The sequence below is a fragment of the Sphaerodactylus townsendi genome, linkage group LG03 (assembly GCF_021028975.2).
Source record: "Sphaerodactylus townsendi isolate TG3544 linkage group LG03, MPM_Stown_v2.3, whole genome shotgun sequence".
Classification (NCBI taxonomy): domain Eukaryota; kingdom Metazoa; phylum Chordata; class Lepidosauria; order Squamata; family Sphaerodactylidae; genus Sphaerodactylus; species Sphaerodactylus townsendi.
In genome coordinates, this window is record NC_059427.1 from 130136499 (window position 1) to 130159918 (window position 23420).

Here is a 23420-nt window from a genome sequence, read left to right on the forward strand (position 1 = left end):
CGCTTGCAGACCGGTCGCCGGCTCGTCTCGCGGCTCTGGCGAGGGGCAGCCGAGAGGGAAACGACCATCCCGTCGCCTGGGCTCTTTGGGAAGGGCTGAAGCAGCAGCCCCCGAAGCCCCTGTTCCTTCTCCCCGAAACTTTTCGTCCGCGCCTCGGCCAGCAGCGGCGCCCGCCGAGAGAAAACTTCCCTTCGCCCGTGATTCGCGGGGGGTCTCTTTCCCGTTACTCCGCCAGCCCGTCGTTGCCTTTGCAGCGGCCGAGTTCCGTCCGCGGCAGCCTTGAAGTGTCTTTTGACTCAGCCGCCCGCTGCGTCTGCTGCTTCTTGTTCCCGGGGGGGCAGCTGTTGCACCCCGGCCGAAGGACAGGAGGATTCGGAACAGATCGGAGCCGCGGGACGGGAGGGGGCCAAGTGTCGGCAACAGGGTCCCCACGCGCCCCCTCCCCCCACTCCACTCCAAGACTCCTGGATGATGTAGGCGAGGGTTTGGGGGCAGACTTCGCAGGTTTCCTTCCCTCTTCCGACTTTGGAAGCGTTCCTCTGGGTTTGCTTTAATTGGACTTCATTAACCGGGTCCCCCCCCCCGCCCCTCTGGTGGGCTCTTGGAGACCGAGGGACATACTTGAAAGGCCTGCCAACGCTCCCCGCATCAGCCTGCTTCCTCTGGGATCCGACGGCAGCCAAAGGAAGGAGAAAAATAAGGGATTATACAAACTCCCGGAGAAGTTCTCCTTCTCAAACCCTCTCTCGCCCTTCTCCGGTCACCATGGCAGGGATGGGCAGCTTCTGGACGCGGGTGTGCTGCGCGACCTTCGCTCTTCTGCTTTCCCCTCCCGTCGAAGCCCAAGGTAAGTCAAGGGGAACGGGGCTGGGACCGCACCGCAGCCCCACAGCTCCGGTTTGCCTGCGGGGGCTTGCTGGAGGGGATCCGTGTGCGACCACAGGTGAAAGAGGCAGGAAGGCACTGCAGACCTTGAAGCCTCTACGAAGGGCTTGAAAGCAACACGTTGCTGCTCTCGATTCCCCCATTGCATGACTTGATGTGGAGGAATGTACGTGACTTTTGCAAACGAGTGGAAGTTTCGCCCTTCTGCACTCCCCGATCCGGCGGAATGAATGGGAAGGGGCGGGCGGGAGGCCGGTCTTCGACTCTGGGAGCCCGGGGTGCTTGCTGGAGTTGGGGCGACTCGTGCTTGCACGGGAGGAGCGTTTGTTTTGCTGACGGGTGGCCCGGCAGGTGGCGGCGAAGTTTTGCGTCGTGCGGAACTGCCAAGATGCGTATTCCGAAGTGATCGAGGGAGCGGAGCGGGAAGGAGGGAGGAAGAAGAGGAAAAGTTGGAGAGGCAGGAGGCTTGAGAAAGATGAAAAGAAAGGCGTGTGTGTATGCGGGGGGAGGGGGGACACAACAGAAATCCGACCGTTGGAGGAGCGAGCATTCACTGCCCCGTTGTCTGGGCACTTGAACCCGCGGGTCGAGCGCCCTGCATGCTTGCTCGGGAGGAAATTCTACTTGAGCTTGACGGAAATTCATTTCCAACAAATGTGACTAGAACTAGGTTCCTTGAGCTCATGCTGAGTCCAAACATGCCCAGAATCCGGGCGCCCGTCTTCCAGGTCGCCTGGGGGGCTGGCGAGAATCGAACCCGTGGCCGCTGGTTGTCCCCCCCCCCCCCCCAGCGGCGGAATCCCCCGGCTCTTTGGCGAGCAGGCAAAGATGCTCTTGTGCGCGGCTGCTTGCATGCCACAGTGGCAAGCTGGCTGCCTGGGAGACTCACAACTTCCCGGGAGAAGAATGCAACACGTGGGTCAGGCCTCTCGGGCTGCAAAGGGGGGGGGGGGTCGGCGCGGGGGGGGGACTCCTTTTTCTCCCACGCCCGGCCAAGTGAAGACTGGCTCGGTTTCAGAATAAACCTGAGCGTCAAGCTGGGGGAGAAAACCGTGCCGCGCCTGGGAGGAAGGTACGCGGACTTCTCCACGCACAAGGCAGCCTTTCAAAAGTAGCCCCTGTTGTGCTCAACAGAATGGTCGCCTTTCTTCCCGAGTCTGTTGTCTGGAGACAAAAAGGGTTTGGAAAGCTGGCTACAGGTGGGCAGGCTTTGAAAAAGCAGTCCGGAGAAACGAAGCTGGGTCGGTAGGGCGGTTGCCAGGTTTTCTTTTTTAAGGGTGTAATTCATTCATCACCCCAAAACCAGCTCCAGCCTCTTTTGGTGTGTCTGATTCCGTTAGCTGGAATAGTTTGGGATAGGGCTTTCAGTGGGATTGGGGCGGGGGGGGGGGGGGGAGGCTGGTTTGCAGACAACGGCTGTGACATCCCATCCTCATTCCCCCACCCCCCTCGAGGATTAACTTTCAAAGTCTGCACTCTCTGGAGTGAAGGGCTTCTGTTTTCACCACAAGCAACCATTTTATTGTCCTTCTGTTAAACCTTCAATGTGTCAAGGGCTCGCTAAATGACATTACGGGGGGGGGGGGGTGAGAGAGAGAGAAGAAAAACCCCTGAATGAGGGAGTTTGTGGGAGGATAAAGCGGTGTTTTGTTTTTGTTACTCTCTAGCTTGAAACCGAAGAATTCAGTTGGCTACACCAAGCGAAGTTGTGTTGCTGATCTGTGTTTGCTGTTCTCTGCCTCTTATCTCGGTCCCCTCTGCTCCCAGAGTCCCAGGGTTCTTAAAGTTTCAGAAGAATTCCCCCCCCCCCCCCATCTATAGGCTGCTCCGTTTTTTGGTTAGTTATCCAAACAGCTTTAAACGACTGGAGCGGGTTTTACAGTGTGTGTATATCTCACAGAAGCACCTTCCTCTCTCCTCATTTTCTATCTCTTGACCTGTCAAGATAACAAAACAGCCAGAAGAGATTTACGGTCACAAGGCAGGAGAGCTGGGCAGCTGAACCCACCAAGGCTGATTATAGCTCCTGGGAGCTGCGAGGGAGTCTGGAACCAAGGGTGGGAGGCAAAGACAATTCCAAAGCTCAGTCTGATTTATTTTCTCTCAGGAGGCTGCCCGTGCGATAGGAAAGCCGTGCTCAAAATCTAGAGCGTTAGTAGGAAAGGTAGATGTAGACGCTGTTGCAATGCAAAGATGCAAATTACTTGCATGTGCTTCAGTTCGGTGGGGGTGGGGAGGGAGGGAGGGAGGGACAGACACTACAGATATGGGGAGGAGTGGCAGAACTCTAAATGCACATCATGGGATGGTGGGATGTGCAAGTCAGTTGCTATCATCACAGAGTAGAAGAAAGAGCAACCCTGAACTGGATTTCTATCCCCTTAAATTATTACAACCATTTTAACCATGCTTAAGTTATTACAACCATCTGTCAATGCACAGTACCCACCCCCCGCCACAGTAGAGATCATTTAACAGTTTCTGAGGTTGTATTGGTTCAACCACCAGTTGCTAAAAACTGTAGGGTTCCCTCCCATGACTTTACTGGAAACCCTTTTTGCCTGCTTTCCCCTCCACACAGTTCTTGGAGCCTAGGTTTGTAAAAACCCACCACTGTGAGTCCAATGCAACGTTTGCCATTGAAAAAGGTCATTGGAGAGTGCCCTTCCCTGATAGCGCATGGTGTGCAGGACCCTGCGATAAGCTAATTGCCTCTGGGATACTTGTGTGCTGTGTGGACTATTTTCAGTTGCCTCTGTTATCTGAATGAGATACATAAATAGACTCCCTCTTTAGACAGAGAGCATTGATTTGGATGTACGGGCCAATGTAGGCTGCTGGAAACTCTACACTCCCTGAAAGAGCAGGAGGAGGGACATGTTGTGATGAAAAGGGAGGAAACAGCTTCTTTTAATAGTAGACTTTCAGGATGAAAAGAGCCTTATGGCTTTACGTTTAAGACAGGACTTCTGCCTCATGGGGTTTGCATCCTCCATGAAATAGTTGGCCAGATGCAAACCTGACCAGTACTTGTACCCACATATTACTAAAACAACCTTGGTCTTGTGGTCTGTTGAAGTCATGCTGGGCATGTTTGTGTGCGAATGGGAAGAGGTTGAATATACAGAATGTCTTATGCACCCATCATCTAGCAGCTGTGTATATTCATGCATTTCTGAGTCTTGTTTTCCAAATGATCTGGGGAAATACATAAAACGTATAAAAAAGTCTGGCCTCCTTGGAGGCTGTGTGACATCTGGTCGGAAAGCAACAGGTTAAAAATTGCCAAACAGCTGCCATGAAGAAATGGAGTTTGTCAGGCAGGTGCCATATGATGCCTTATCACAAAGCAGGAAGGTTGACAACTGACCAGGAATGCATTGCTGGTGACTGTTTCTGCGCCTAAATAGTAGCTAGTCCTACAGGCTGTAGCAGATGAGGGTGCTTATCTCCATGTTTTCTGTAGGTCAGGCTGCTCTTAATGAAACAGGAGCAAGCTTAGTGGTCATTTGGCAAATCTGGCTGAAAGCCACTCTCTCATCTCTTCTGAATGATTATTATATGACTTCTTTGTATCTGAGCACAGTGTGCTATATACCTGTTGACTTTGTCCCTCAATTAATTTAAAGAGGCAAGCAATCTTTTTCTTCCCATTTTAGAGATGGAAAAATGGACTTAACATTTTTAACACATATATGTGCTGCATCGGAGTCCATGATTCTATCATAATGATTGTCTCAAAGCAACTGGTGTGGGTTGCCCTCCGTGTGCTAGAGTTTCTGAGAAAGTCAACTGTGCAGGGAGCTGAATTAAAGACCTCCAGAATTAAACTCACAGGATTTTGGAAGGTTGTAATCTGTTTTATACTCTGTGGATTGGGGAAAATAGTAATTTGTGTAATTGGGAGCTATTGTAGGTTACATGTATAAATACATGTTTGTGGTCAAACACTGTATTGATGTGCAGCCTAATCTGAAACATGTGTACTCAGGAATAAATCTCTTTGGGCTTTACTTTCGGCTCAGTGCTTTGTTTCCCTGCAGAGCTACCCCCAAACTAGCACTTAGGTTCCCTGCCCATTGAATCCATCAAGCAAGTGACTGGAATTAGAGTTCTTAGCTGACTACATTCTAAGGTAGAGGTTCGCAGCACTCATGTTTAGATTTTATGCTTCAAGTTAAAATAAACGTAACTTGTCTAATGTTGTATGAGAATATGCAGGAAGCTCCTATAGGTTGCTGACAGTGCCATCCTATATAAACTTTCTTAGAAGTAAGCCTATGGAGTAGACTTGAGTAAAGAGTTGGATTGATGCATTAAAAATTATAATAAATCCCAAATGGCTTATTAAATTTAAATTTTAAAAAATTAAATAAATACACATAACACTCACACCAAGTGGTCCTAATGGAACTGACTAATAATTTGGTAGTCAGAAATTGGAGGGGAAGCCCTAAATGGTTAGCAGTAGCTGCTCAACCATACGCCTGGCAGAGCAACTCTGTCATGCAGGCTCTGTGGAACTTCATGAAGTCCTGCAGGACTGTGGTCTCCTCAGACAGAGCATTCCACCAGACTGGGGCCAGAGCCAAAAAGGCCCTGGCCCTGGCTGAGGACTTTACTTGTGCCAGGAACTACCAGTAGGTTGGAATTTGCTGAATGGAGCAATCTTAGGGGACTTACCAGCAGACGGTCCCACAAGTATGCTGGTCTTAGGCCATTTAGGGCTTTCTATGTTAGTACAAAAACCTTGAATCTGAATCGGTGCTCCACCCAAAGCCACTGCAGTTGATGGAGTGCAGGTTGAATATGCATCCCCCATGAGGACCCCTTAAGGGGCCTTAAATCCCTCTTTGTATTCAAAGAGGGATTTAAGGATGATTGGCAGAAGGGTCAACGATGGGCTTGTTTTACTTATGACATATGGTCATGCTGTTTGACCACATGTTGCAACACTTGTGTGTACATACTGAATCTTTAACAGGAATGTCCAAGAGTTGTGTATGCTGCCCCCTCCAGGTTATTGACAGAGACTGCTCCAACCTGATAAGAATGAGTCTAGTGTACTGTGTCTTGTGTTTCTGATTGCGAACAGGATTGTTTTGTGCCAGGTGATGTTACACAGATGTGCCAAGAAAGGAAAGCACGCCTTTAAAGGTCTTATTAGGGAAAACACAGAAGGACAAACAAATGCCATAAGAAAGGGAAGGGGTGAGTCCAAGGTCACAAAGCAGTTCAGTGGCAAATATGGGGTTGCAGTTGGGGTTAATCCAGATCCACATCCAGTTGCCCTTAGACCAGTGGGCAACCAGGGACCACTGCATTATTCCAGAATGGATAATGGTCCACGTTTTTATTTCTAAATCAAAGCCTTCGGTTTCTGGGTCTGAATCTCTCCAAAAGCCCTTTAGCTCTTGACTTTCCGTGAGAGCTGTATGACCTGTTAAAACCACTTTTGTAATGACAGAGAAGCTTCGGACTCTCTGGGGCTTGTGCTATGCAAGACACATATCATGATGTACCTTTTTCTAAATTTATAGCCATTGTTTCTAGCAGCTGATGAAGCCAAAGCCTTTTCTGTGCCCCTGGCTCTTAACGCTGCCTCTTCATTGCACCTAGGCTATAATTTCTCAGTAATTAAGTCCAGAACATAAGAGATAAACTTGCAGTATATTATCCAGAAGGGTCCCTGTGTCAGAAACTGTGACGATCTCTTTGATTGATTCACTTGTGCTCACTGAGTTCTTCTTCTCCTTGTCTTTGAATTTTTGTCTCCTGGGCTTCCTAGCACTGCACTTATTCTGGGTGATAAAAGCTGTTAAGCTGCATTATGAACTTTGAGGAGGGGGCATTATTTTGAAAACTCCTTTGTTTAGAAGTGTGTAACTTGTTTTGTAGAACTTGTTTTTTATGGGGTTTGGCCAGTGAAAGTAGGATTGGCATAAGGTGCTGCTGTTGACTGTTTTTGTTTATTGTTTAATGAAATATACTTCCTAATAGGAGTGTGAATAATGGAAAACATGAGCTAAAGGTATAGGTGGAAATCACTCTTTAAGGTCATTATCATGATTTTCTAGAACAGAAGTAAGAATCCGGGATTCTTAGTTACGTAAACTTACTTCCCCAAGAAACCTGTATTGCTTGTGGGTTCAGGTACTGCTATACCAGTGGTTCTCAATCTTCCTAATGCCACAACCCTTTAATACAGTTCCTCATGTTGTGGTGACCCCCAACCCTAACATTTATCCATTTTGCAGATGGAGAACACTGATGCAGAGAATCTTAGGCGACCCCTATGAAAGGGTCGTTTGACCCCCAAAGGGATCACGACCCACAGGTTGAGAACCGCTGTGCTATACCATGTCCCATAGAAAAATAGGATTTCAATGCTGAATTATTTTCAGCCACTTCCTGAACCTTCTTTGTAGTTAAAGGAAATAGTAGTCATCTTAGGGTACAAGGAAAAAATGATGAAATTTCAAGGTCTGAGTTTTCAAAACACAAGAATCCCTGGGTGACCCCAAGCAGACTGCAGTTGAAACTGCTGTAATAGCCCAAGAGATTCCAGATGTAGGCATTTGTACCCACGGTGGCCATTTTGGAAAAATCAGGGTGGGGGGTCTGAATGTAAAAAAAAAGTGGAGGAAGATTAGTGGGGGAGAATCTTCAGGGGCCACTAAGCAGAATGCAGTTAAAACCACCGTAATAGCCCAAGGCAGTGATGGCGAACCTTTTCGAGACCGAGTGCCCAAATTGCAACCCAAACCCCACTTATTTCTCGCAAAGTGCCAACACGGCAATTTAACCTGAATACTGAGGTTTTAGTCTAGAAAAAACGGTTGGCTCCAAGGTGTGCGTTACTCGGGAGTAAGCTTGGTGGTAGTCGGTGGCTTTGCTTTGAAGCAACCGTGCAACTCTTCCAACGGGTGAATCACAACCCTAGGAGGGTTTACTCAGAAGCAAGCCCCATTGCCAGCAACCGAGCTTACTTCCAGGTAAAGGATCGCGCTTTAGTTCTTCCCATGAAAATCAGTGGGGTTTAACAGGGTTACCTACACTGCTTCCCCAAAACTAGGTCTTAGGTTTAATACTAATAAGGCCAGCCTAGATGTGTGTGGGGGAACTCTGTTTGCGCGTGCCCACAGAGAGGGCTCTGAGTGCCACCTCTGGCACCCGTGCCATAGGTTCATCACCACTGGCCCAAGGGATTCCAGAGATAGAGGTGGTTTTATCCAAGGCTGCCATTTTAATATCAGGACCTTTTTTAACAGCAGAAGCAGACTGCTTTCACTTCTGCTGAACAATGCAGAACTGCATTTTTAACTTTTGGTGGGACAGAGTATAGCTGGCTACAACATGTGCTCATGTTTTTCCATGATTCTACTGATTTCTTGAGCAACAGCACTTCTCTCCTGTAGCATCTTTGCAAGGGAGGTGCAGAGAGCACCTTCTGCCAGTCATTTTTGGTGACAAGCCACAGTTCTCTTTCCTCTCTATTATTTTTTTTTGGGTGGTGGTGGAGCCCTTTTATGCTTGTATGGCTGAGTAAATAGAGAGCTGGGCATCTTGTTCTGAGGAAATGTTTCCCTTGGTCCTGTTCACTTGAACCTTGGTTCTTCACTAGACAGACAGCACTCACTCCCTTGCAATTTTGGTGTCATTTGGCTAGAAAAAAATCCACTCTAGTCCTCTGAAAAGTCCCCCATGGGGCACAGTAGCAAGAAGTATTAAAACAAAAGTCAGGAAAACCTGTTGGGAATACTGGGAGATACTTGAAGGCACATTGAATATAATGGGGGCCAAAAATGCCAGGTGACTTGCATATACTTCCTTGAAATATACTACAACACACAAAGGCTGAAATGAAAATGCAGAATGGGCTACAAGAAATCTGCTCTGGACCTGGAACGACAGTGTCCAGAGTGACATTCCTAGGCCCAGATAAAATGCCCTTGGCCTGGAATGACAGCCCCCACAGTTGAATGGTGGCCTTTGAGACTGGGATCTAGGCTCAGGAACTGGTATGACAGTCCTCAGAATGGAATGATGTCCCCTGGGACTGGGGATGTGTATTTGGATATTCCCAAACCCAAACTGAAAATATATCTGAAAGATGCTCTATGAGTATTTTCTGGATATATTCAAGTCTCCCAAATATGTCTGGGATTTTTGAGGATACCAAAAAATTAGTACCCCAAAATCCCAGAAATGTTCATGATTATCTGGGACTATTGGGAACCAGTATCTGCATCTTCCCAAGATTGTTTCTCTGGTATTTCTGTACCTCCTCAGGTTTGATATCTGCTTGCCAGGCTCCTTTAGGTAAAAGTCTGGGAGTTTCAAGCATTTTTTTTTTATAAATTCATTCTTTTCTGGAGTGGTTTATGTTAGTGGTTTGGGTTTTTGTGGATTCTCACGTTTTATGTAGGTTCATACTGCTGTGTTTACCTAGATTAGATTCTTGTGGGGTTTTTTTGGTAGGTTTAGGCTTGGGAACAATTTCCAACAAACTTCGATTTTACTTTTTAAAACTGTTTTTCTTCATATTATTATTATTATTATTATTATTATTATTATTATTATTATTATTATTATTATTATTTATTAAACTTGCTATACCACCCTATCCCCGGAGGGCTCAGGGCGGTGAACAACACAAAATCATACAAAAAACATAAAAATCTTAAAACAGGTACACTCTAAAATAGGGGCCCATGAGACCCATATACCACCCTCTTCCAAAAATGAGGAGGGGTCCCAGTGATGTTAGGGGACCCTACTAGCAAGGGGGGGAGGGCGGGGCATTATTGGCGGCTGGGCTCTCCAAAGGCCCAGTGGAATAATTCGGTTTTACAGGCCCTGCGGAACTCTCCAAGGTCCTGCAGGGCCCGAATAGCTGATGGTAATGTGTTCCACCAGGCCGGTGCCAGAGCTGTAAAGGCCCTGGCCCGTGTGGAGGCCAGCCGCGTTATCGAGGGGCCAGGGATCTCCAGTAGATTCGCCTCTGCTGATCACAGAGGACAAGCTGGGACATATGGGGTAATGCGGTCCCGAAGGTACGAGGGTCCCGGGCCGCGTAAGGCCTTAAAGGTCAACACCCACACCTTGAACATGATTTGGAATTTGATAACCAATGCAGGTGGGGCAACACAGGGGAGATGTGTTCACGAAAGGCACCCCCTGTGAGCAGCCGGGCCACCGCATGTTGGACCAATTTCAGTTTCCGGATCAGGCGCAAGGGAAGGCCTGCGTAGAGCGAGTTACAATAGTCCAGTCTGGAGGTGACTGTTGCATGGATCACAGTGGCTAGGTCAGTGTTGGAGAGAAAGGGGGCCAGCCGACGGGCCTGTCGAAGATGGAAAAACGCAACCCGGGTTATATGGGCCACCTGCGTCTCCATTGAAAGAGACGAATCCAGGTGGACCCCCAGGCTGCGGACGGAGGGGGTCGGTGCCAATATGGCCCCCTCCCACACCGGCGGCTGGAAATCCCCAATCTCACTCCCACGACCAAGCCAAAGGATCTCCGTCTTCGATGGATTAAGTTTTAACCTGCTCTGTTGTAACCAACCAGCGACCGCCTCCAAACATTGCTGTAGAGCTGCAGGGGCGGCAGCAGCTCCCCCCTCCATCAACAGAATGAGCTGAGTGTCATCAGCGTACTGATGGCAGATCAGCCCAAAGCTCCGTACCAGCTGAGCAAGTGGTCGCATATAGATGTTAAATAACAGTGGGGACAGCAATGCCCCCTGAGGCACACCGCAATGAAGTGGGCACCTCCGGGAAGCTTTGTCCCCACACCACACTTGCTGACTACGCCCCCAGAGGAACGAGGCAATCCACTGAAGGACAGTGCCCCGAACCCCGGAAGCGGCCAGACGGTGGGTCAAAAGGTCATGATTGACTATATCAAACGCTGCGGTGAGATCTAACAGCACCAGCAGCGCCGATCCGCCTCAGTCATAGGAAACAATGGCAGATTGCTGGGGTGCCTTGTTAAGGGACCATAGAACTGAACTCCTTGGTCCAAATGACTTGGGTTACTTAAAGGACAGACACCATCAGCTGCCCTACAGTTTTGATTCCAGTACCTTTAAAAACACCCCCCAGCCTCACGGAAGGATTTTCCTTACAAAAAATGATCAGAAACCCAGGGAAAGAAAACTGAATCCAAGTACCATATTTGAAACCTGGGAAACTGGAAATACTTATATTTTTTCTATCCAGAGTAAAAAAAGTACTGTTTTATTGTTGGGGGGGGGGGAGTTTTTGTTCTGTGTTTCATTTTGTTTGCTGCATATCCCTACCTGGATCCGTATGAGCAGCTTTTTAGTAGAATGAAAATCCTTCAGACAATCCCAGGGGCCATCATTCCACTCTGGGGGCTGATCCCGGAGCTTTTTATATGAGCCCTGAGAACATCATTCTATTCCCATGGACTGTCATTACACCCTTGAGGCTGTCATTCCAGGCCCAGGGTAGGTTTATCATAATTTATTCTGCATTTGTGTGCTGTAATGTATTTCAGTGGAGCCTATGCAAGTCAATTGGCATTCCTGGCTCTCATTACACCTAGTGGGCCTTCAGACCTCCATTATTCCCAATAGGCACTTCTCTCATTTGTACATCCCCGTAATTACAGATGAAAAGAAAAGGGAGGGTCTACAAATGATGCCATTATTACTTTGTGAATGGAGACAAATGGGCCACAATTAGGAAGGATGGCAAATGCAGAGTTTATTGGAAAGGTTAGAAATTTTTATTGTCAATCAATCACTGTAATAGTAGAACAATGCAGACAGGTTTTGTTGCTGTTCGTTAAAGTCATGGTTGGCTGACACTCTTCTGCTAAGTAGCAACTTGACCACCATTTTAGGAATACCATTTTAGGAGTCCACGAGAGAATTGAGTCTGCTTTGGGAGGCATCTGTTTCTGGTGTCTGTATAATTGACCCCTTTGGTAGTTCAATTCCCATGAAAGCTGGTGTGTGTGTGTCTATATTAGATAGAGGAGTATGTTCTGTACGAATGTGGTGTATCTTTGTGAAAAGCTGCCCCAGACCCTCATACATATTTTCCATTGAAAATAATGGTCCTGAACACCAGATCTACACAGATCTGAATCCTGAACTGGTTATCTCCTTCTTTAAAATGAGCAATCACAGTAACCCCTTCACTGAAGCCCAGATCTGAAGGTATAATGAAATTTTTCTTAGTGCACACCGTTACTTTCTAATTGTAAGGCAGTACTTCGTATAATGTTTTTCACAGCTGAAGTACAGTGGAACCTCGGTTTTCATTGGTAATCCGTCCAGATTACCTTGGCGAAAACTGAAACCAACGAAAACCGACGCTCCCGTTGACAAGTAATGGAGCCTGGATGGGTCGCTGGTTTTCGTCATTAAATTGGCGCACGTGCGCAGATGAAAACTGGCGAAAACCGAAGCACTCAACAATAACTGAGACAACATTTTTGCTGAAAGAATCGGTGAAAACTGAAACCTATGAACTGCGAAAGCGGCAAAAACTGAGGTTCAACTGTATAACACAGCCAGAGGCGTATCTAGGGAAAATGTAGCTCGGTGTAAAATCTGAGTTTTACACCCCACCCCCCATGAGCAAACATTTTTTTGTGCCAGGTCATCTCAAAGTCACCATCACAGGAGGGGGGTGGGGGCGATTTTCTGCCCCTCACGTAACTAAATGGCTGCAGCCTGGGGACATTTGACCCCATATATCCCCCTGGGTGGTACCCCCCTGAACACAGCTACAGTAGAACTGCAATATTCATAGGGTTGCCAGTCTCCAGATGGTGGCTGGAGATTTCCCAGAATTAACGCCATTCTTGTCAACTGAAGACAGCTGCCTGAGTCCTAAATGGGACAGGTGCAAGTGGTGGCAAGAGCTTCATTTTCTTTTGTCTCGCAGCCCTGGCTGGCAGGGGGAAGTTGTGGGGCCCTGGGCAGCTGCCCCTGTTGCCGATTGGCTAGGACCAGCCTTTAGGGAGGGAGGTCAAAAAAAAGTGCAGGACCTATACCGTGTTTCCCCGAAAATAAGACAGCGTCTTATATTAATTTTTGCTCCCAAAGATGCGCTATGTCTTATTTTCAGGGGATGTCTCATTTTTCTGTGTTCTGTTTGTCAGGCATGCTTCCAAACAAAAACTTTGCTACGTCTTACTTTTGGGGGATGCCTTATATTTCATACTTCAGCAAAACCTCTACTACATCTTATTTTCTGGAGATGTCTTATATTCGGGGAAACAGGGTAGTTAATTTCCTAAATAAAAGAACAAATTCTATACAACCTTTCTAGAAAGCTCATTTTGTGCATTCTGCCTGTCTGGAGAATATTTTTCTCTATTGTTATTCTCACATCCAAATAATTAAATTAAAATCTTCCTTCCTACAACTTTAGCTATTTACTTGTATTGGCCCACTTGTGGCCATGGGCACAGCGGCTTTTCATAAGGACCCTAAAGGTAGTTGAGATCCCATTACTGCATTCCTCATTCATCTCCTCAAAGCTAAGCGTTTTACTCAAGGCTTGCTTTGAAAATTTTATCTTGCTCTCCTTTGAGTGTTTTTTGATTGATCCATTTCTTTATTGTTTACTTTTGGCCTTTCAGGGCCAGCCTGTCCATTTTGTAGAGGAGGCAGGCTCAAGGGCCACTTCACTCATTATGTTTTTTTAGCTGTAAACTTTTAAATAATCCTAAAGTATGCATGTGACAAATTTGTGTATGTTTGTCAGAGAATGTGGTATTTAATTGGCATACCTGTTTACTGTTGCTACCAACACCACTGCAGGAAAAACTAACCCCCTCCCCATTTTAGTAATACATGACCTGACAGTGCATCTATCCAAAACATTTTACACGTTTTCTCTCAATACACACACACATAAAGGGCCACCAGTTGACTAGTACCATCTTCTGTATTTGGTCATGCGGGAAGAATATGGATGTAGGTAGGATAACTGAATTCCTGGAGTGAAGTTGTTACAGCAACCATATAAAGAGATGGGTAGCTGCAGCCCTGAAGGAAATTCAAGAGATATTTGGATATCTGGATATTTCCTTAATGATCATATGGTTTTAAGAATGGGGGAAATCTCAGATCAACAATATAAAGTGACATGTTTCTCATAGCTGCAGAGGTCTAAGGTTCTTACTTAAAACAATTATAGAGGTTGGGGGGGGGAATCACAGGTGGGAGCAGCAGTGGCATAGTGGTTAAGAGCAGGTGTACTCTAATCTGGAGGAACCGGGCTTGATTCCCCGCTCTGCCACTTGAGCTGTGGAGGCTTATCTGGGAAATTCAGATTAGCCTGTACACTCCAACACACGCCAGTTGGGTGACCTTGGGCTAGTCACAGTTCTTCTGAGCTCTCTCAGCCCCACCTACCTCACAGGGTATTTGTTGTGAGGGGGGAAGGGAAAGGAGTTTGTAAGCCCCTTTGAGTCTCCTATAGGAGAGAAAAGGGGGATATAAATCCAACTCTTCTTCTTCTTAATGATTTGATGAATCTGGCTTATAACAAAAATGAACTTTCAACAAAAGATACTGGATCATCAAGTTCACCAACAGGGGTGAGAAGAAGATGCTAAAGGAATTTATTAGTTGTGTAGACAAGGAGATTCTGGCAGGAGCAATTCTATCCACCAACTTCCTTCTGGCTTCATTCAGAGATTGTGGTTTGTCCATAGCAAAACAGCGTCCGTTTTGTGTCCTTATGATTTTGCATTGCCTCCCTCTCCCTCCTCCAGTGGGAAGAAGACTTGGCCAGTGGGAAGAAGACTTGGCCAGGAAGAGCAGAGTGACCTGCTGGTGTTCATTTTGGAGGGCTTTTCTCAAAGCCACAGCTTTTAAAACAGTGTATTTTAACAGGGGTTATCTCTTTTTCTCCTTGTAAGGCTCCTGTGAGCTAAGGCTGCTGAATCTGGAAGGTGGGGCTTAACAGGGGTTAACAGAGTTCATCTCTTGTTCCTCTTTGTCCTAAGAGGTGGGGCTTTTGTCCTGAGAGGTGGGGCTTTAGTTCAGTCTCTGGAACCAGCAATTTTAATTTAATTTTTTTGTTTTTTAAATTAATAAGGACATATTTGACAGATAGTACGTGCAGATAGCTCCAGGGGGACACTGACTAAAAGCTTAATATTTACATATCTAAACAAATCAGATATGAAGGCAGAAAGCCAGCAGGGGGAGGGGGGCTTTCCAGTGTTTTGCACTGAGTGTCACGTGTATGACTATCTGCCACTAGGACAGAAGTCGTGGGTGTGCCCTCGCTGCAATGAGCTCCTGGCACTCAAGGAACGTGTGCGTTCTCTTGAAGCCAAGGTGGCAGACCTGGAGAAGCTAAAAGAGGCAGAGAGGGTGACAGACGAGGCTTTCAGGGACTTAACAGCCGGGTCCCACTCCCAAGGTGACATCTCTTCAGATGTCATGGAGAATGAAGGTCTTGGGGACAGAGGGTGCCAGTCTGAGGTGGGGGAAGATGCTCCCTTAGATGGGATCCCTTCCTTAACTGGTGATCAGCTATCCTCTTGCACTGAGGATACCCCTCGGGGAGGTGGGGGCTCCTTGTAGTGGGTGATTTGATCATTAGAAATGTAGAGAGTTGGGTTTGTGAGAGGCGTGATGACCGCATGGTGACTTGCCTGCCTGGTGCGAAGGTTGCGGATGTCACGCTTCGTCTAGATAGGCTTTTAGACAGTGCTGGGGTGGAGTCAGCAGTTATGGTCCACATTGGCACCAACGACATTGGGAAATGTAGCCGGGAGGTTCTGGAAGCTAAATTTAGGCTGCTAGGAAACAGGTTGAAGTCCAGGACCTCCAAGGTGGCATTCTCAGAAATGCTACCCGTTCCACGCGCAGGGCGAGCTAGGCAAGCTAAGATACAGGGTCTCAATGCGTGGATGAGAAGGTGGTGTAAGGCAGAGGGTTTCAGATTTGTCAGGAACTGGGGAACCTTTTGGGACAAGGCAGGCCTGTACAAACGGGACGGGCTTCATCTTAACCAAAGAGGAACCAGGCTGCTGGCGCTCAACATTAAAAAGGTGGCAGAACAGCTTTTAAACTGATCACTGGGGGAAAGCCGACAGGAGCTGAGGTGACTTCGGTTCGGAATACAGTATCTATGGGGATGCAGACATAGAGAGGGAGGTTTTTCTAAATCAACCACATGCAAGCGAGGAACATAGCAATGTGCATGTGACAAGGGATAGTGTCTGCAAAAGACTTGAGGGTAAAGCACATAAATCCCAGGTTAAGGACAGAGACAGGGTATACAGGTGTCTCTATGCTAATAGTAGAAGCATGCGACCTAAAATGGGGGAGCTAGAGTACAGAGTTTTGAAGGAGGACTTTGATATAGTGGGCATTACAGAGACATGGTGGAATGAGGAGAACCAGTGGGATGCTGTTATACCAGGCTACAGGCTCTATAGGAAGGATAGGACAGGGCGCATTGGGGGTGGAGTTGCCCTTTACATCAAAGAGAGCATAGTATCACATAAAATAGACAATGCAAGGGGAGCTGGTTCCCCTACAGAATCACTGTGGATATCAATACCAGGTGTGAAGGACAGTTTAATATTAGGAATATATTATCGTCCCCCAGACCAAAGCGCACAAGAGGATTCTGAGATGGAAAAAGAAATTAGAGAGGCCAACAAAAACAAAAATGTAGTGGTAATGGGTGATTTTAACTATCCCCATATAAACTGGAAAAATGCATGTTCAGGTCATAGTAAGGAGAAAGCATTCCTGGATATGCTAAATGACTGTGACTTAGAGCAGATGGTTGTGGAACCAACCAGGGGAGAGGTGATCCTAGATCTAATTCTATGTGGGACCCAGGACCTGGTGCGGGAAGTCAGTGTTGTTGAGCCGATAGGGAACAGCGACCACAATGCTGTCAGATTCAGTATCTCTGCATGCGAACAAGTGACAACTACTAATGTAGTTACATTCGCCTTCAGAAAGGGAAATTTCTCAAAGATGAGGGGGATAGTGCGCAGGAAGCTGAAAGGGAAAATCAAGAGAGTCAAAACTGTCCAGGATGCTTGGAGGTTATTTAAAAACACAGTAATAAAAGCTCAGCTGGAATGTGTTCCACAGGTTAGAAAAGGCAGCACCCAGTCCAAAAGAAAGCCACCATGGTTAACAAGAGAGGTTGAGGAAATTATCAGAAAAAAAGAAAATGTCTTTTAGAAAATGGAAGTCCAGTTTGACTGATGAAGAATATGAGAGGGAACACAAATGGTGGCAAAAGAGAAGCAAGTTAGCTGTAAGGGAGGCAAAAAAGGATTATGAGGAATGCATGGCTGCTAACATCAAGACCAGCAACAAACAGTTCTTCAAGAACATCAAAAGCAGGAAGCCAGCAAGGGAAGCGGTAGGCCCGTTAGATGACAAAGGAACAAAGGGTGTGCTAAAAGATGGCAGGGAGATTGCAGAGAAGCTGAATCAATTCTTTGCATCTGTCTTCACCCAAGAGGAGGTGAGGAAAATTCCTGCACCTGAACCAAGCTTCTTAGGAGGCTTAACCGAGGAACTAGCGAAGATAGTGGTAGACAAGGAAGAAGTTCTGGCAGCCATTGATAAACTAAATGTTACCAAATCCCCTGGCCCAGATTGCATTCACCCAAGAGTTCTTAAAGAGCTCAAGCATGAAATTGCTGATCTTCTCACTTTAATATGCAACTTATCCTGAAATCAGGCTCCATCCCTGAAGACTGGAAGATGGCCAATGTCACACCAATCTTTAAGAAAGGATCTGGGGGGACCCGGGAAATTACAGGCCAGTCAGTTTGACATCTGTTCCTGGTAAATCAGTAGAATCTATCATTAAAGATAAAATTATAAAACATGTAGAAAAGCAAGACCTGCTGAGAAAGAGTCAGCATGGCTTTTGCAGAGGCAAATCCTGTCTTACAAACTTACTAGAGTTCTTTGAGGGCGTAAACAGGCATGTGGACAGGGGTGAACCGGTGGACATTGTCTACTTGGATTTCCAAAAGGCTTTTGACAAAGTTCCTCACCAGAGACTGTTGAGAAAACTCAGCAATGAAGGAATAAGAGGGGAAGTCCTCCTATGGATTAAAAACTGGTTGAGAAACAGGAAACAAAGAGTGGGTGTAAATGGGAAGTTCTCACAATGGAGAGATGTCGGGAGTGGTGTCCCCCAAGGATCCGTTTTGGGACCAGTGCTCTTTAACCTATTCATAAATGACCTGGAAGTAGGTGGGTAGCGCAGGCCAAGCTTGCAGATGATAACAAATTATGTAGGGTGGTGAGAACCACAAAGGATTACGTAGTGCTCCAAGCCGGACCTTGATAAATTAGGTGAGTGGGCTCAGAAATGGCAAATGCAGTTCAATGTAGCAAAATGTAAAGTGATGCACATAGGGGCAAAAAATCCAAACTTCACATACACGCTACAGGGGTCAGTGCTATCAGTCACAGACCAGGAAAGGGATTTAGGTGTCTTAGTTGATAGTTCCATGGGAATGTCAACTCAATGCATGGCAGCTGTAAAAAAGGCAAACTCTATGCTGGGGATAATTAGGAAAGGAATTGAGAATAAAACTGCAAAGATTGTCATGCCCTTATATAAAACAGTGGTGCGACCGCACCTGGAGTACTGTGTCCAGTTCTGGTCGCTCATCTCAAAAAGGATATTGAGGAGATAGAAAAAGTGCAGAGAAGGGCAACAAGGATGATTGAGGGACTGGAGCACCTTCCCTATGAGGAGAGGCTGCAGCGTTTGGGACTCTTTAGTTTGGAGAGGAGGCAGCTGAGGGGGGATATGATTGAAGTCTATAAAATTATGCATGGGGTAGAAAATGTTGACAGAGAGAAATTTTTCTCTCTTTCTCACAATACTAGAACCAGGGGGCATTCATTGAAAATGCTGGGGGGAAGAATTAGAACTAATAAAAGGAAACACTTCTTCACGCAACGTGTGATTGGTGTTTGGAATATGCTGCCACAGGAGGTGGTGATGGCCACTAACCTGGATAGCTTTAAAAGGGGCTTAGACAGATTTATGGAGGAGAAGTCAATTTATGGCTACCAATCTTGATCCTCTTTGATCTGAGATTGCAAATGCCTTAACAGACCAGGTGATCGGGAGCAACAGCCTAGAAGGCCATTGCGTTCACATCCTACATTTGAGCTCCCAAAGGCACCTGGTGGGCCACTGCGAGTAGCACAGAGCTGGACTAGATGGACTTTGGTCTGATCCAGCTGGCTTGTTCTTATGTTCTTCTTATGTTCTTATTTTCTCCTTTTATATACAGAGGGAAGAAGGAAGACTTCGAAAGAAACCACAGTTGTTGTCATATGCAAATGACAGTGCTTTAACAACTCGTGGTTTGTTTCTCATCTATAAGCAGGGATTGTAAATCACAGTGCCGCCCTGGTGCAGAAACCCAATTTAACTCAACAAGCAAGCAGCAGTTTGTGAAAGTGCTCAAATTTGGATATCACAATAAAATGTTCCCTGTTTTACCACGATGTCTTCAATTTAGGCTCGTGCTGGAATAGGAGATGGAAGGTTTCTTTTTCTCCTCCTCCTCCTCCTCCTCCTCCTCCTCCACCACCACCACCACCACCACCACCACCACCACAAATTTAGGGTGTTGTTAATACCAGGTCAATACCAGTTTAAGAGCCCCATCCAAATCCCAAGGTGGTGGGCCACGGCACCAATGCAGCACCAACCCACCACCTCCAAAAAGGCTTTTCAGTGGGATGGGGAGCAAGGGAAAGCCCTGGACCTCCCCACCACTGAAAAGTCCCATAGGACTGAATGGAAAGATGCACTTCACAACAGTCTTAAACCCTGGGAAGGAATGCCTTAAATTCTTTGAAGGAGACCCCAGGAATGTCCTGGCCCACCTCCACATACACTGGCATCCAAGCAGGACACCCGCGCAGCCCTGTCATGGCTTGAATGTCTGGGGTTTGCGGCAGAGGGGCTGCAGGACACATGTTCACTGATGTGTCTGCACCCTCCGCTGGGGGTAAATGCCCAGGGAGGGCAACGTTCTGGCACAGGGCTGTGACCATTCCCTATAGCCCTTTCATCCCCTTCCCTTTGAATGGAGCTGCCCAGCATCTAATTCAATTATCAGAGTCTCACTTGAAGGCCAATTCTCACAGTTTGCCACAGTAATTATTCAGCAGGCCATTGCAGATGATCCCAATTCCTCCCAGAAGCTGGTTGTGATTTTTTTCCATTTGGTCTTTTCTACACAAGTTGTTTACAACGTATCTTGCCACTAAATACTATATTTTCCTCTTTTAATTCCACATATAAGATGTTAGACCCAATATTAAACAATCTGAGGGGCTATCTGGAAAATGTACGTATAAGGAAGCTCCTGGAAGATGAAAATCAAATTGGTCTAGATTTGTTGCCATATTTTGTATATTTGTCATCAAGAAATGCAGATTAGGGAGGAGGCAGTAGATACTGCATTAGTGACAGCCATTTATACAAGACTGGTTCATAATCATTTTAAAATTCTGAATTGAATAAATGGGAGTGCAGATAGGCTATTATTTAATATGTAGGTAAGCCCACGCATATATGAACACTTTTAATGTGAGAGTTGTATTTTAATGTTAGGTAATGGAATGAATAAGTATAATAATTTAGAAATTTAGAATAATTTAGAAATAAGTATAAGTACTGATTTTATTATATGTTGTATTTTTTTTTCAATTTATGCTGAGAATTGCGAACTTGTGTGAATTTGTAGAGAATTTTCAGGTCTTTAACTGTAATAAATTGAATTGATCAGCTTTGCCTATTCCTTGTACAACTTGCAGCCTTAATGTTCTGGCAGAGGTACAAACTAGCATAGCCAGTTGGATCAGCTTTGTCAATTTCCTATCAAGCTACCAATGTAACATTAGGGCAGAGAGAGATTTCGAAGCTGAGGGAGATTGAAAAGAGTATTGGGAGTAATCGCTGCATGTATTTGGGGACTGCTGCAGTAATGATTGTGCATTACTGCAGATCAGATTTGCCCAAAAAATGTGATTCTTTGTCAGGGTGGGATTGGGGTGCCACCTGGATTGGGGGGGGGGGGTTGCTTGGCGCCATTTTGCTCCGGGCGCTATTTTCCCTCCCTATGCCACTGGATTGGGGTGTGATGGGCTATGTGTTTTTGTTTCTTCGGGTAATGGCATCTGCTCCAAGAATTGTTTTGGCTTCCATTTTGGGTTGGTAGTTCTCAATAGCAGAAATGGACATTGGGACAACTTCGAATTGCTGCTTCAGTGTAACTGTGCAGTAACACTGAAGCACCTGTGCAAAAGAAAAAAGGGGGGTGTTCTTCTGCATCTGAATAATACACTGTAAGCAGTATCTATTTTTATTTTATTTATTTCTGCAAACTTATATTTTGCCCATCACCAAAGTCCCTGGGCGGGGTACAATCATAAAAGCACAATTAAAAATAAAATACCATTATAAAATGATAAAAAATGATATAGCATGTGGAGTAAATGCAACTGAAGAGACAAGGGGTAAGAAACCCCCAAAACAATGGGGAGAAAGGAGGTATGTGGAATGATTTCACAGAAAACATTTCCAAGGCACAAGGTTTGACCACTGGAAAAATCTGAGGTAAAAGGTGCATGCAGAAAAGGCCTTTGTTTTGAAGGTTGATTCAGGTGTTGTTCACATACACATGAAATTGCCTCACACTAAATCAGGCCATTGGTGCTCCAAGGTCAGTATTGTCTACTCAGACTGGAAGTGGCTCTTCAGGAGCTCCCGGAGACTTAGTTGACATCGTCTGCATCCTGGTCCTTTTAACTGGAGTTGCTGTGGATTGAACCTGGGACCTTCTGCATGGCAAGCAGAGGTTTTTCCACTGAGCCACAACCCCTGGGTTTATTTTGCAGTAGCAGATTCCAATTGAGGGAATTCTTTCAGAAGCTTATGGCTGCATTTTAGAAGCCAAGAGGGTACAATAGCTTGGCATCTTCCTATAGAGATCTGAGCCGGCATCCGTCTTTTGTTGTGTGATCGATTCAGTCAGCTAAAGAAAGGGTGATCAATAACAACCTAAGAAGCAGAGAGAGAGAGAGAGAGAGAGAGAGAGAGAGAGAGAGAGAGAGAGATGGGGGGGAGGGGAGACTGAAGATTGAAAGAGGAACAACAAAAATGCCAAAGGAGAAAAGCCCTTGGCCTTAATGGCTCCCCTTTAGCAGGACTTGGAAGTTTTATGACCAGTCTTTTAAAAATAGTATGTTAAAATAATCATATGAGAAAGAAAACTGAAAATTTAATTACTGTAGAGCTGCACCATGTAATTATTAATTACCTAGGGCAAAAAATAACTTATTGATCATGGCCAGTTGCTAATTATCCACTGCGGAATGCAGTGTTTGTCAGGAGGGTAATATGTCACAGAGCTGATGGCCCTCAAGTTTGCAGCAGGGCTCCAGTTGGAGTGCCTCAGCAGTTGTGTGCCTGACTGGGCAAACACTAAAAAGAGCTTTCCATAAGACTCCGCTTCCTGCAGACTGGCATTTCAAAATATTTTCCTCAGTGGGATGAGCACAAATAGAACATTCCTTTTTTTTATTTCTAGGGACTATGTCAGGTGGTCTTGTCTTCACATATGGTAATGTGTTTGGTAATACCAAACGTGATACCCCATGGGTATTGGCATGGGTTTCCTGCTGACCACTTCCTTCTCCTCCAGAATGTTTCTTCCGCAAGGCGAGAAGCCTGTCCTGACTTTCCTCTGTCTCATTGATGCGGAAAGAAAGTGTTTTAGAAGCCAGAATTGCACCTTTCTGATGGACCGCCATTCACAAGCAGCTGCGCCCATCACAGGAGAATGTTTAACTTAGAATCCTGCAGAATCTTCTGATTAATCCAGTGCAATACGGCAGCCATCCTTTGGTTTGCCATGCCCCCATGTAGGGTCACTAGTCATTCCTGGAATCCAGGCTGGCAAATTAGCCAAGCTCTTCGGCATTGCTCCTATGCATGATGTCGCTTCTGACACTAAACCAGAAGTGTCATTCTTATGCTGGGGCAATGCTGTAAGATCCACTCAAAACTCCATGGTTTAACCATAGAGTACTTTGGGTGAATCATATAGCATTATACCAGTGCAATGATATAATTTCTGGTTTGCACAAGAAGTGATACTGTGTTGGCATAATAGTGAATCCTCCCACCCCCATTGCCCGGGCCAGCCCTTCAAGTAGCAGCAAGGAATGGAGGACCCAGGCCAGGAGGGCTTCTGCAAGAAACCTAACTCCTTTGCTCCCATGGCATTGCAATGATGCCTATGACCTGTTTTCAAAGATTCAGAGGTGTCTACAGATTCAATGAGGTTAGGGTCCATTGACAGAGAAGTTGCCTTCTCTGAACCTCTTTTTTCATGCTTGTCCCAATATTTTTTGCTGGCAACTCCTGCAGCCCGGGAGACACCTACACTGTACTGAATGCTGCAGTTCCTGTCCTCATGCTTTCTTAGCACTGGGATATAATTAAGGC

At 46.1% G+C, this 23420-nt stretch overlaps 1 protein-coding gene across 3 annotated transcripts in view; it reads left to right on the forward strand.

Annotated features, from left to right (window-relative positions):
- The first annotated feature begins 735 nt into the window (after positions 1-735).
- Positions 736-23420, forward strand: part of SDK2 (sidekick cell adhesion molecule 2) — a 409110-nt gene continuing 386425 nt past the window's right edge. For 2 of the 3 annotated variants that reach the window (XM_048488576.1, XM_048488577.1), the window contains exon 1: positions 736-847. In XM_048488576.1, coding sequence (XP_048344533.1) covers positions 766-847 — 82 coding nt within the window. In that variant the 5' untranslated portion in view covers positions 736-765. Of the gene's footprint in view, positions 848-1892; positions 1958-23420 lie in introns of those variants that run through there. The other variant, XM_048488578.1, reaches the window with a different exon arrangement.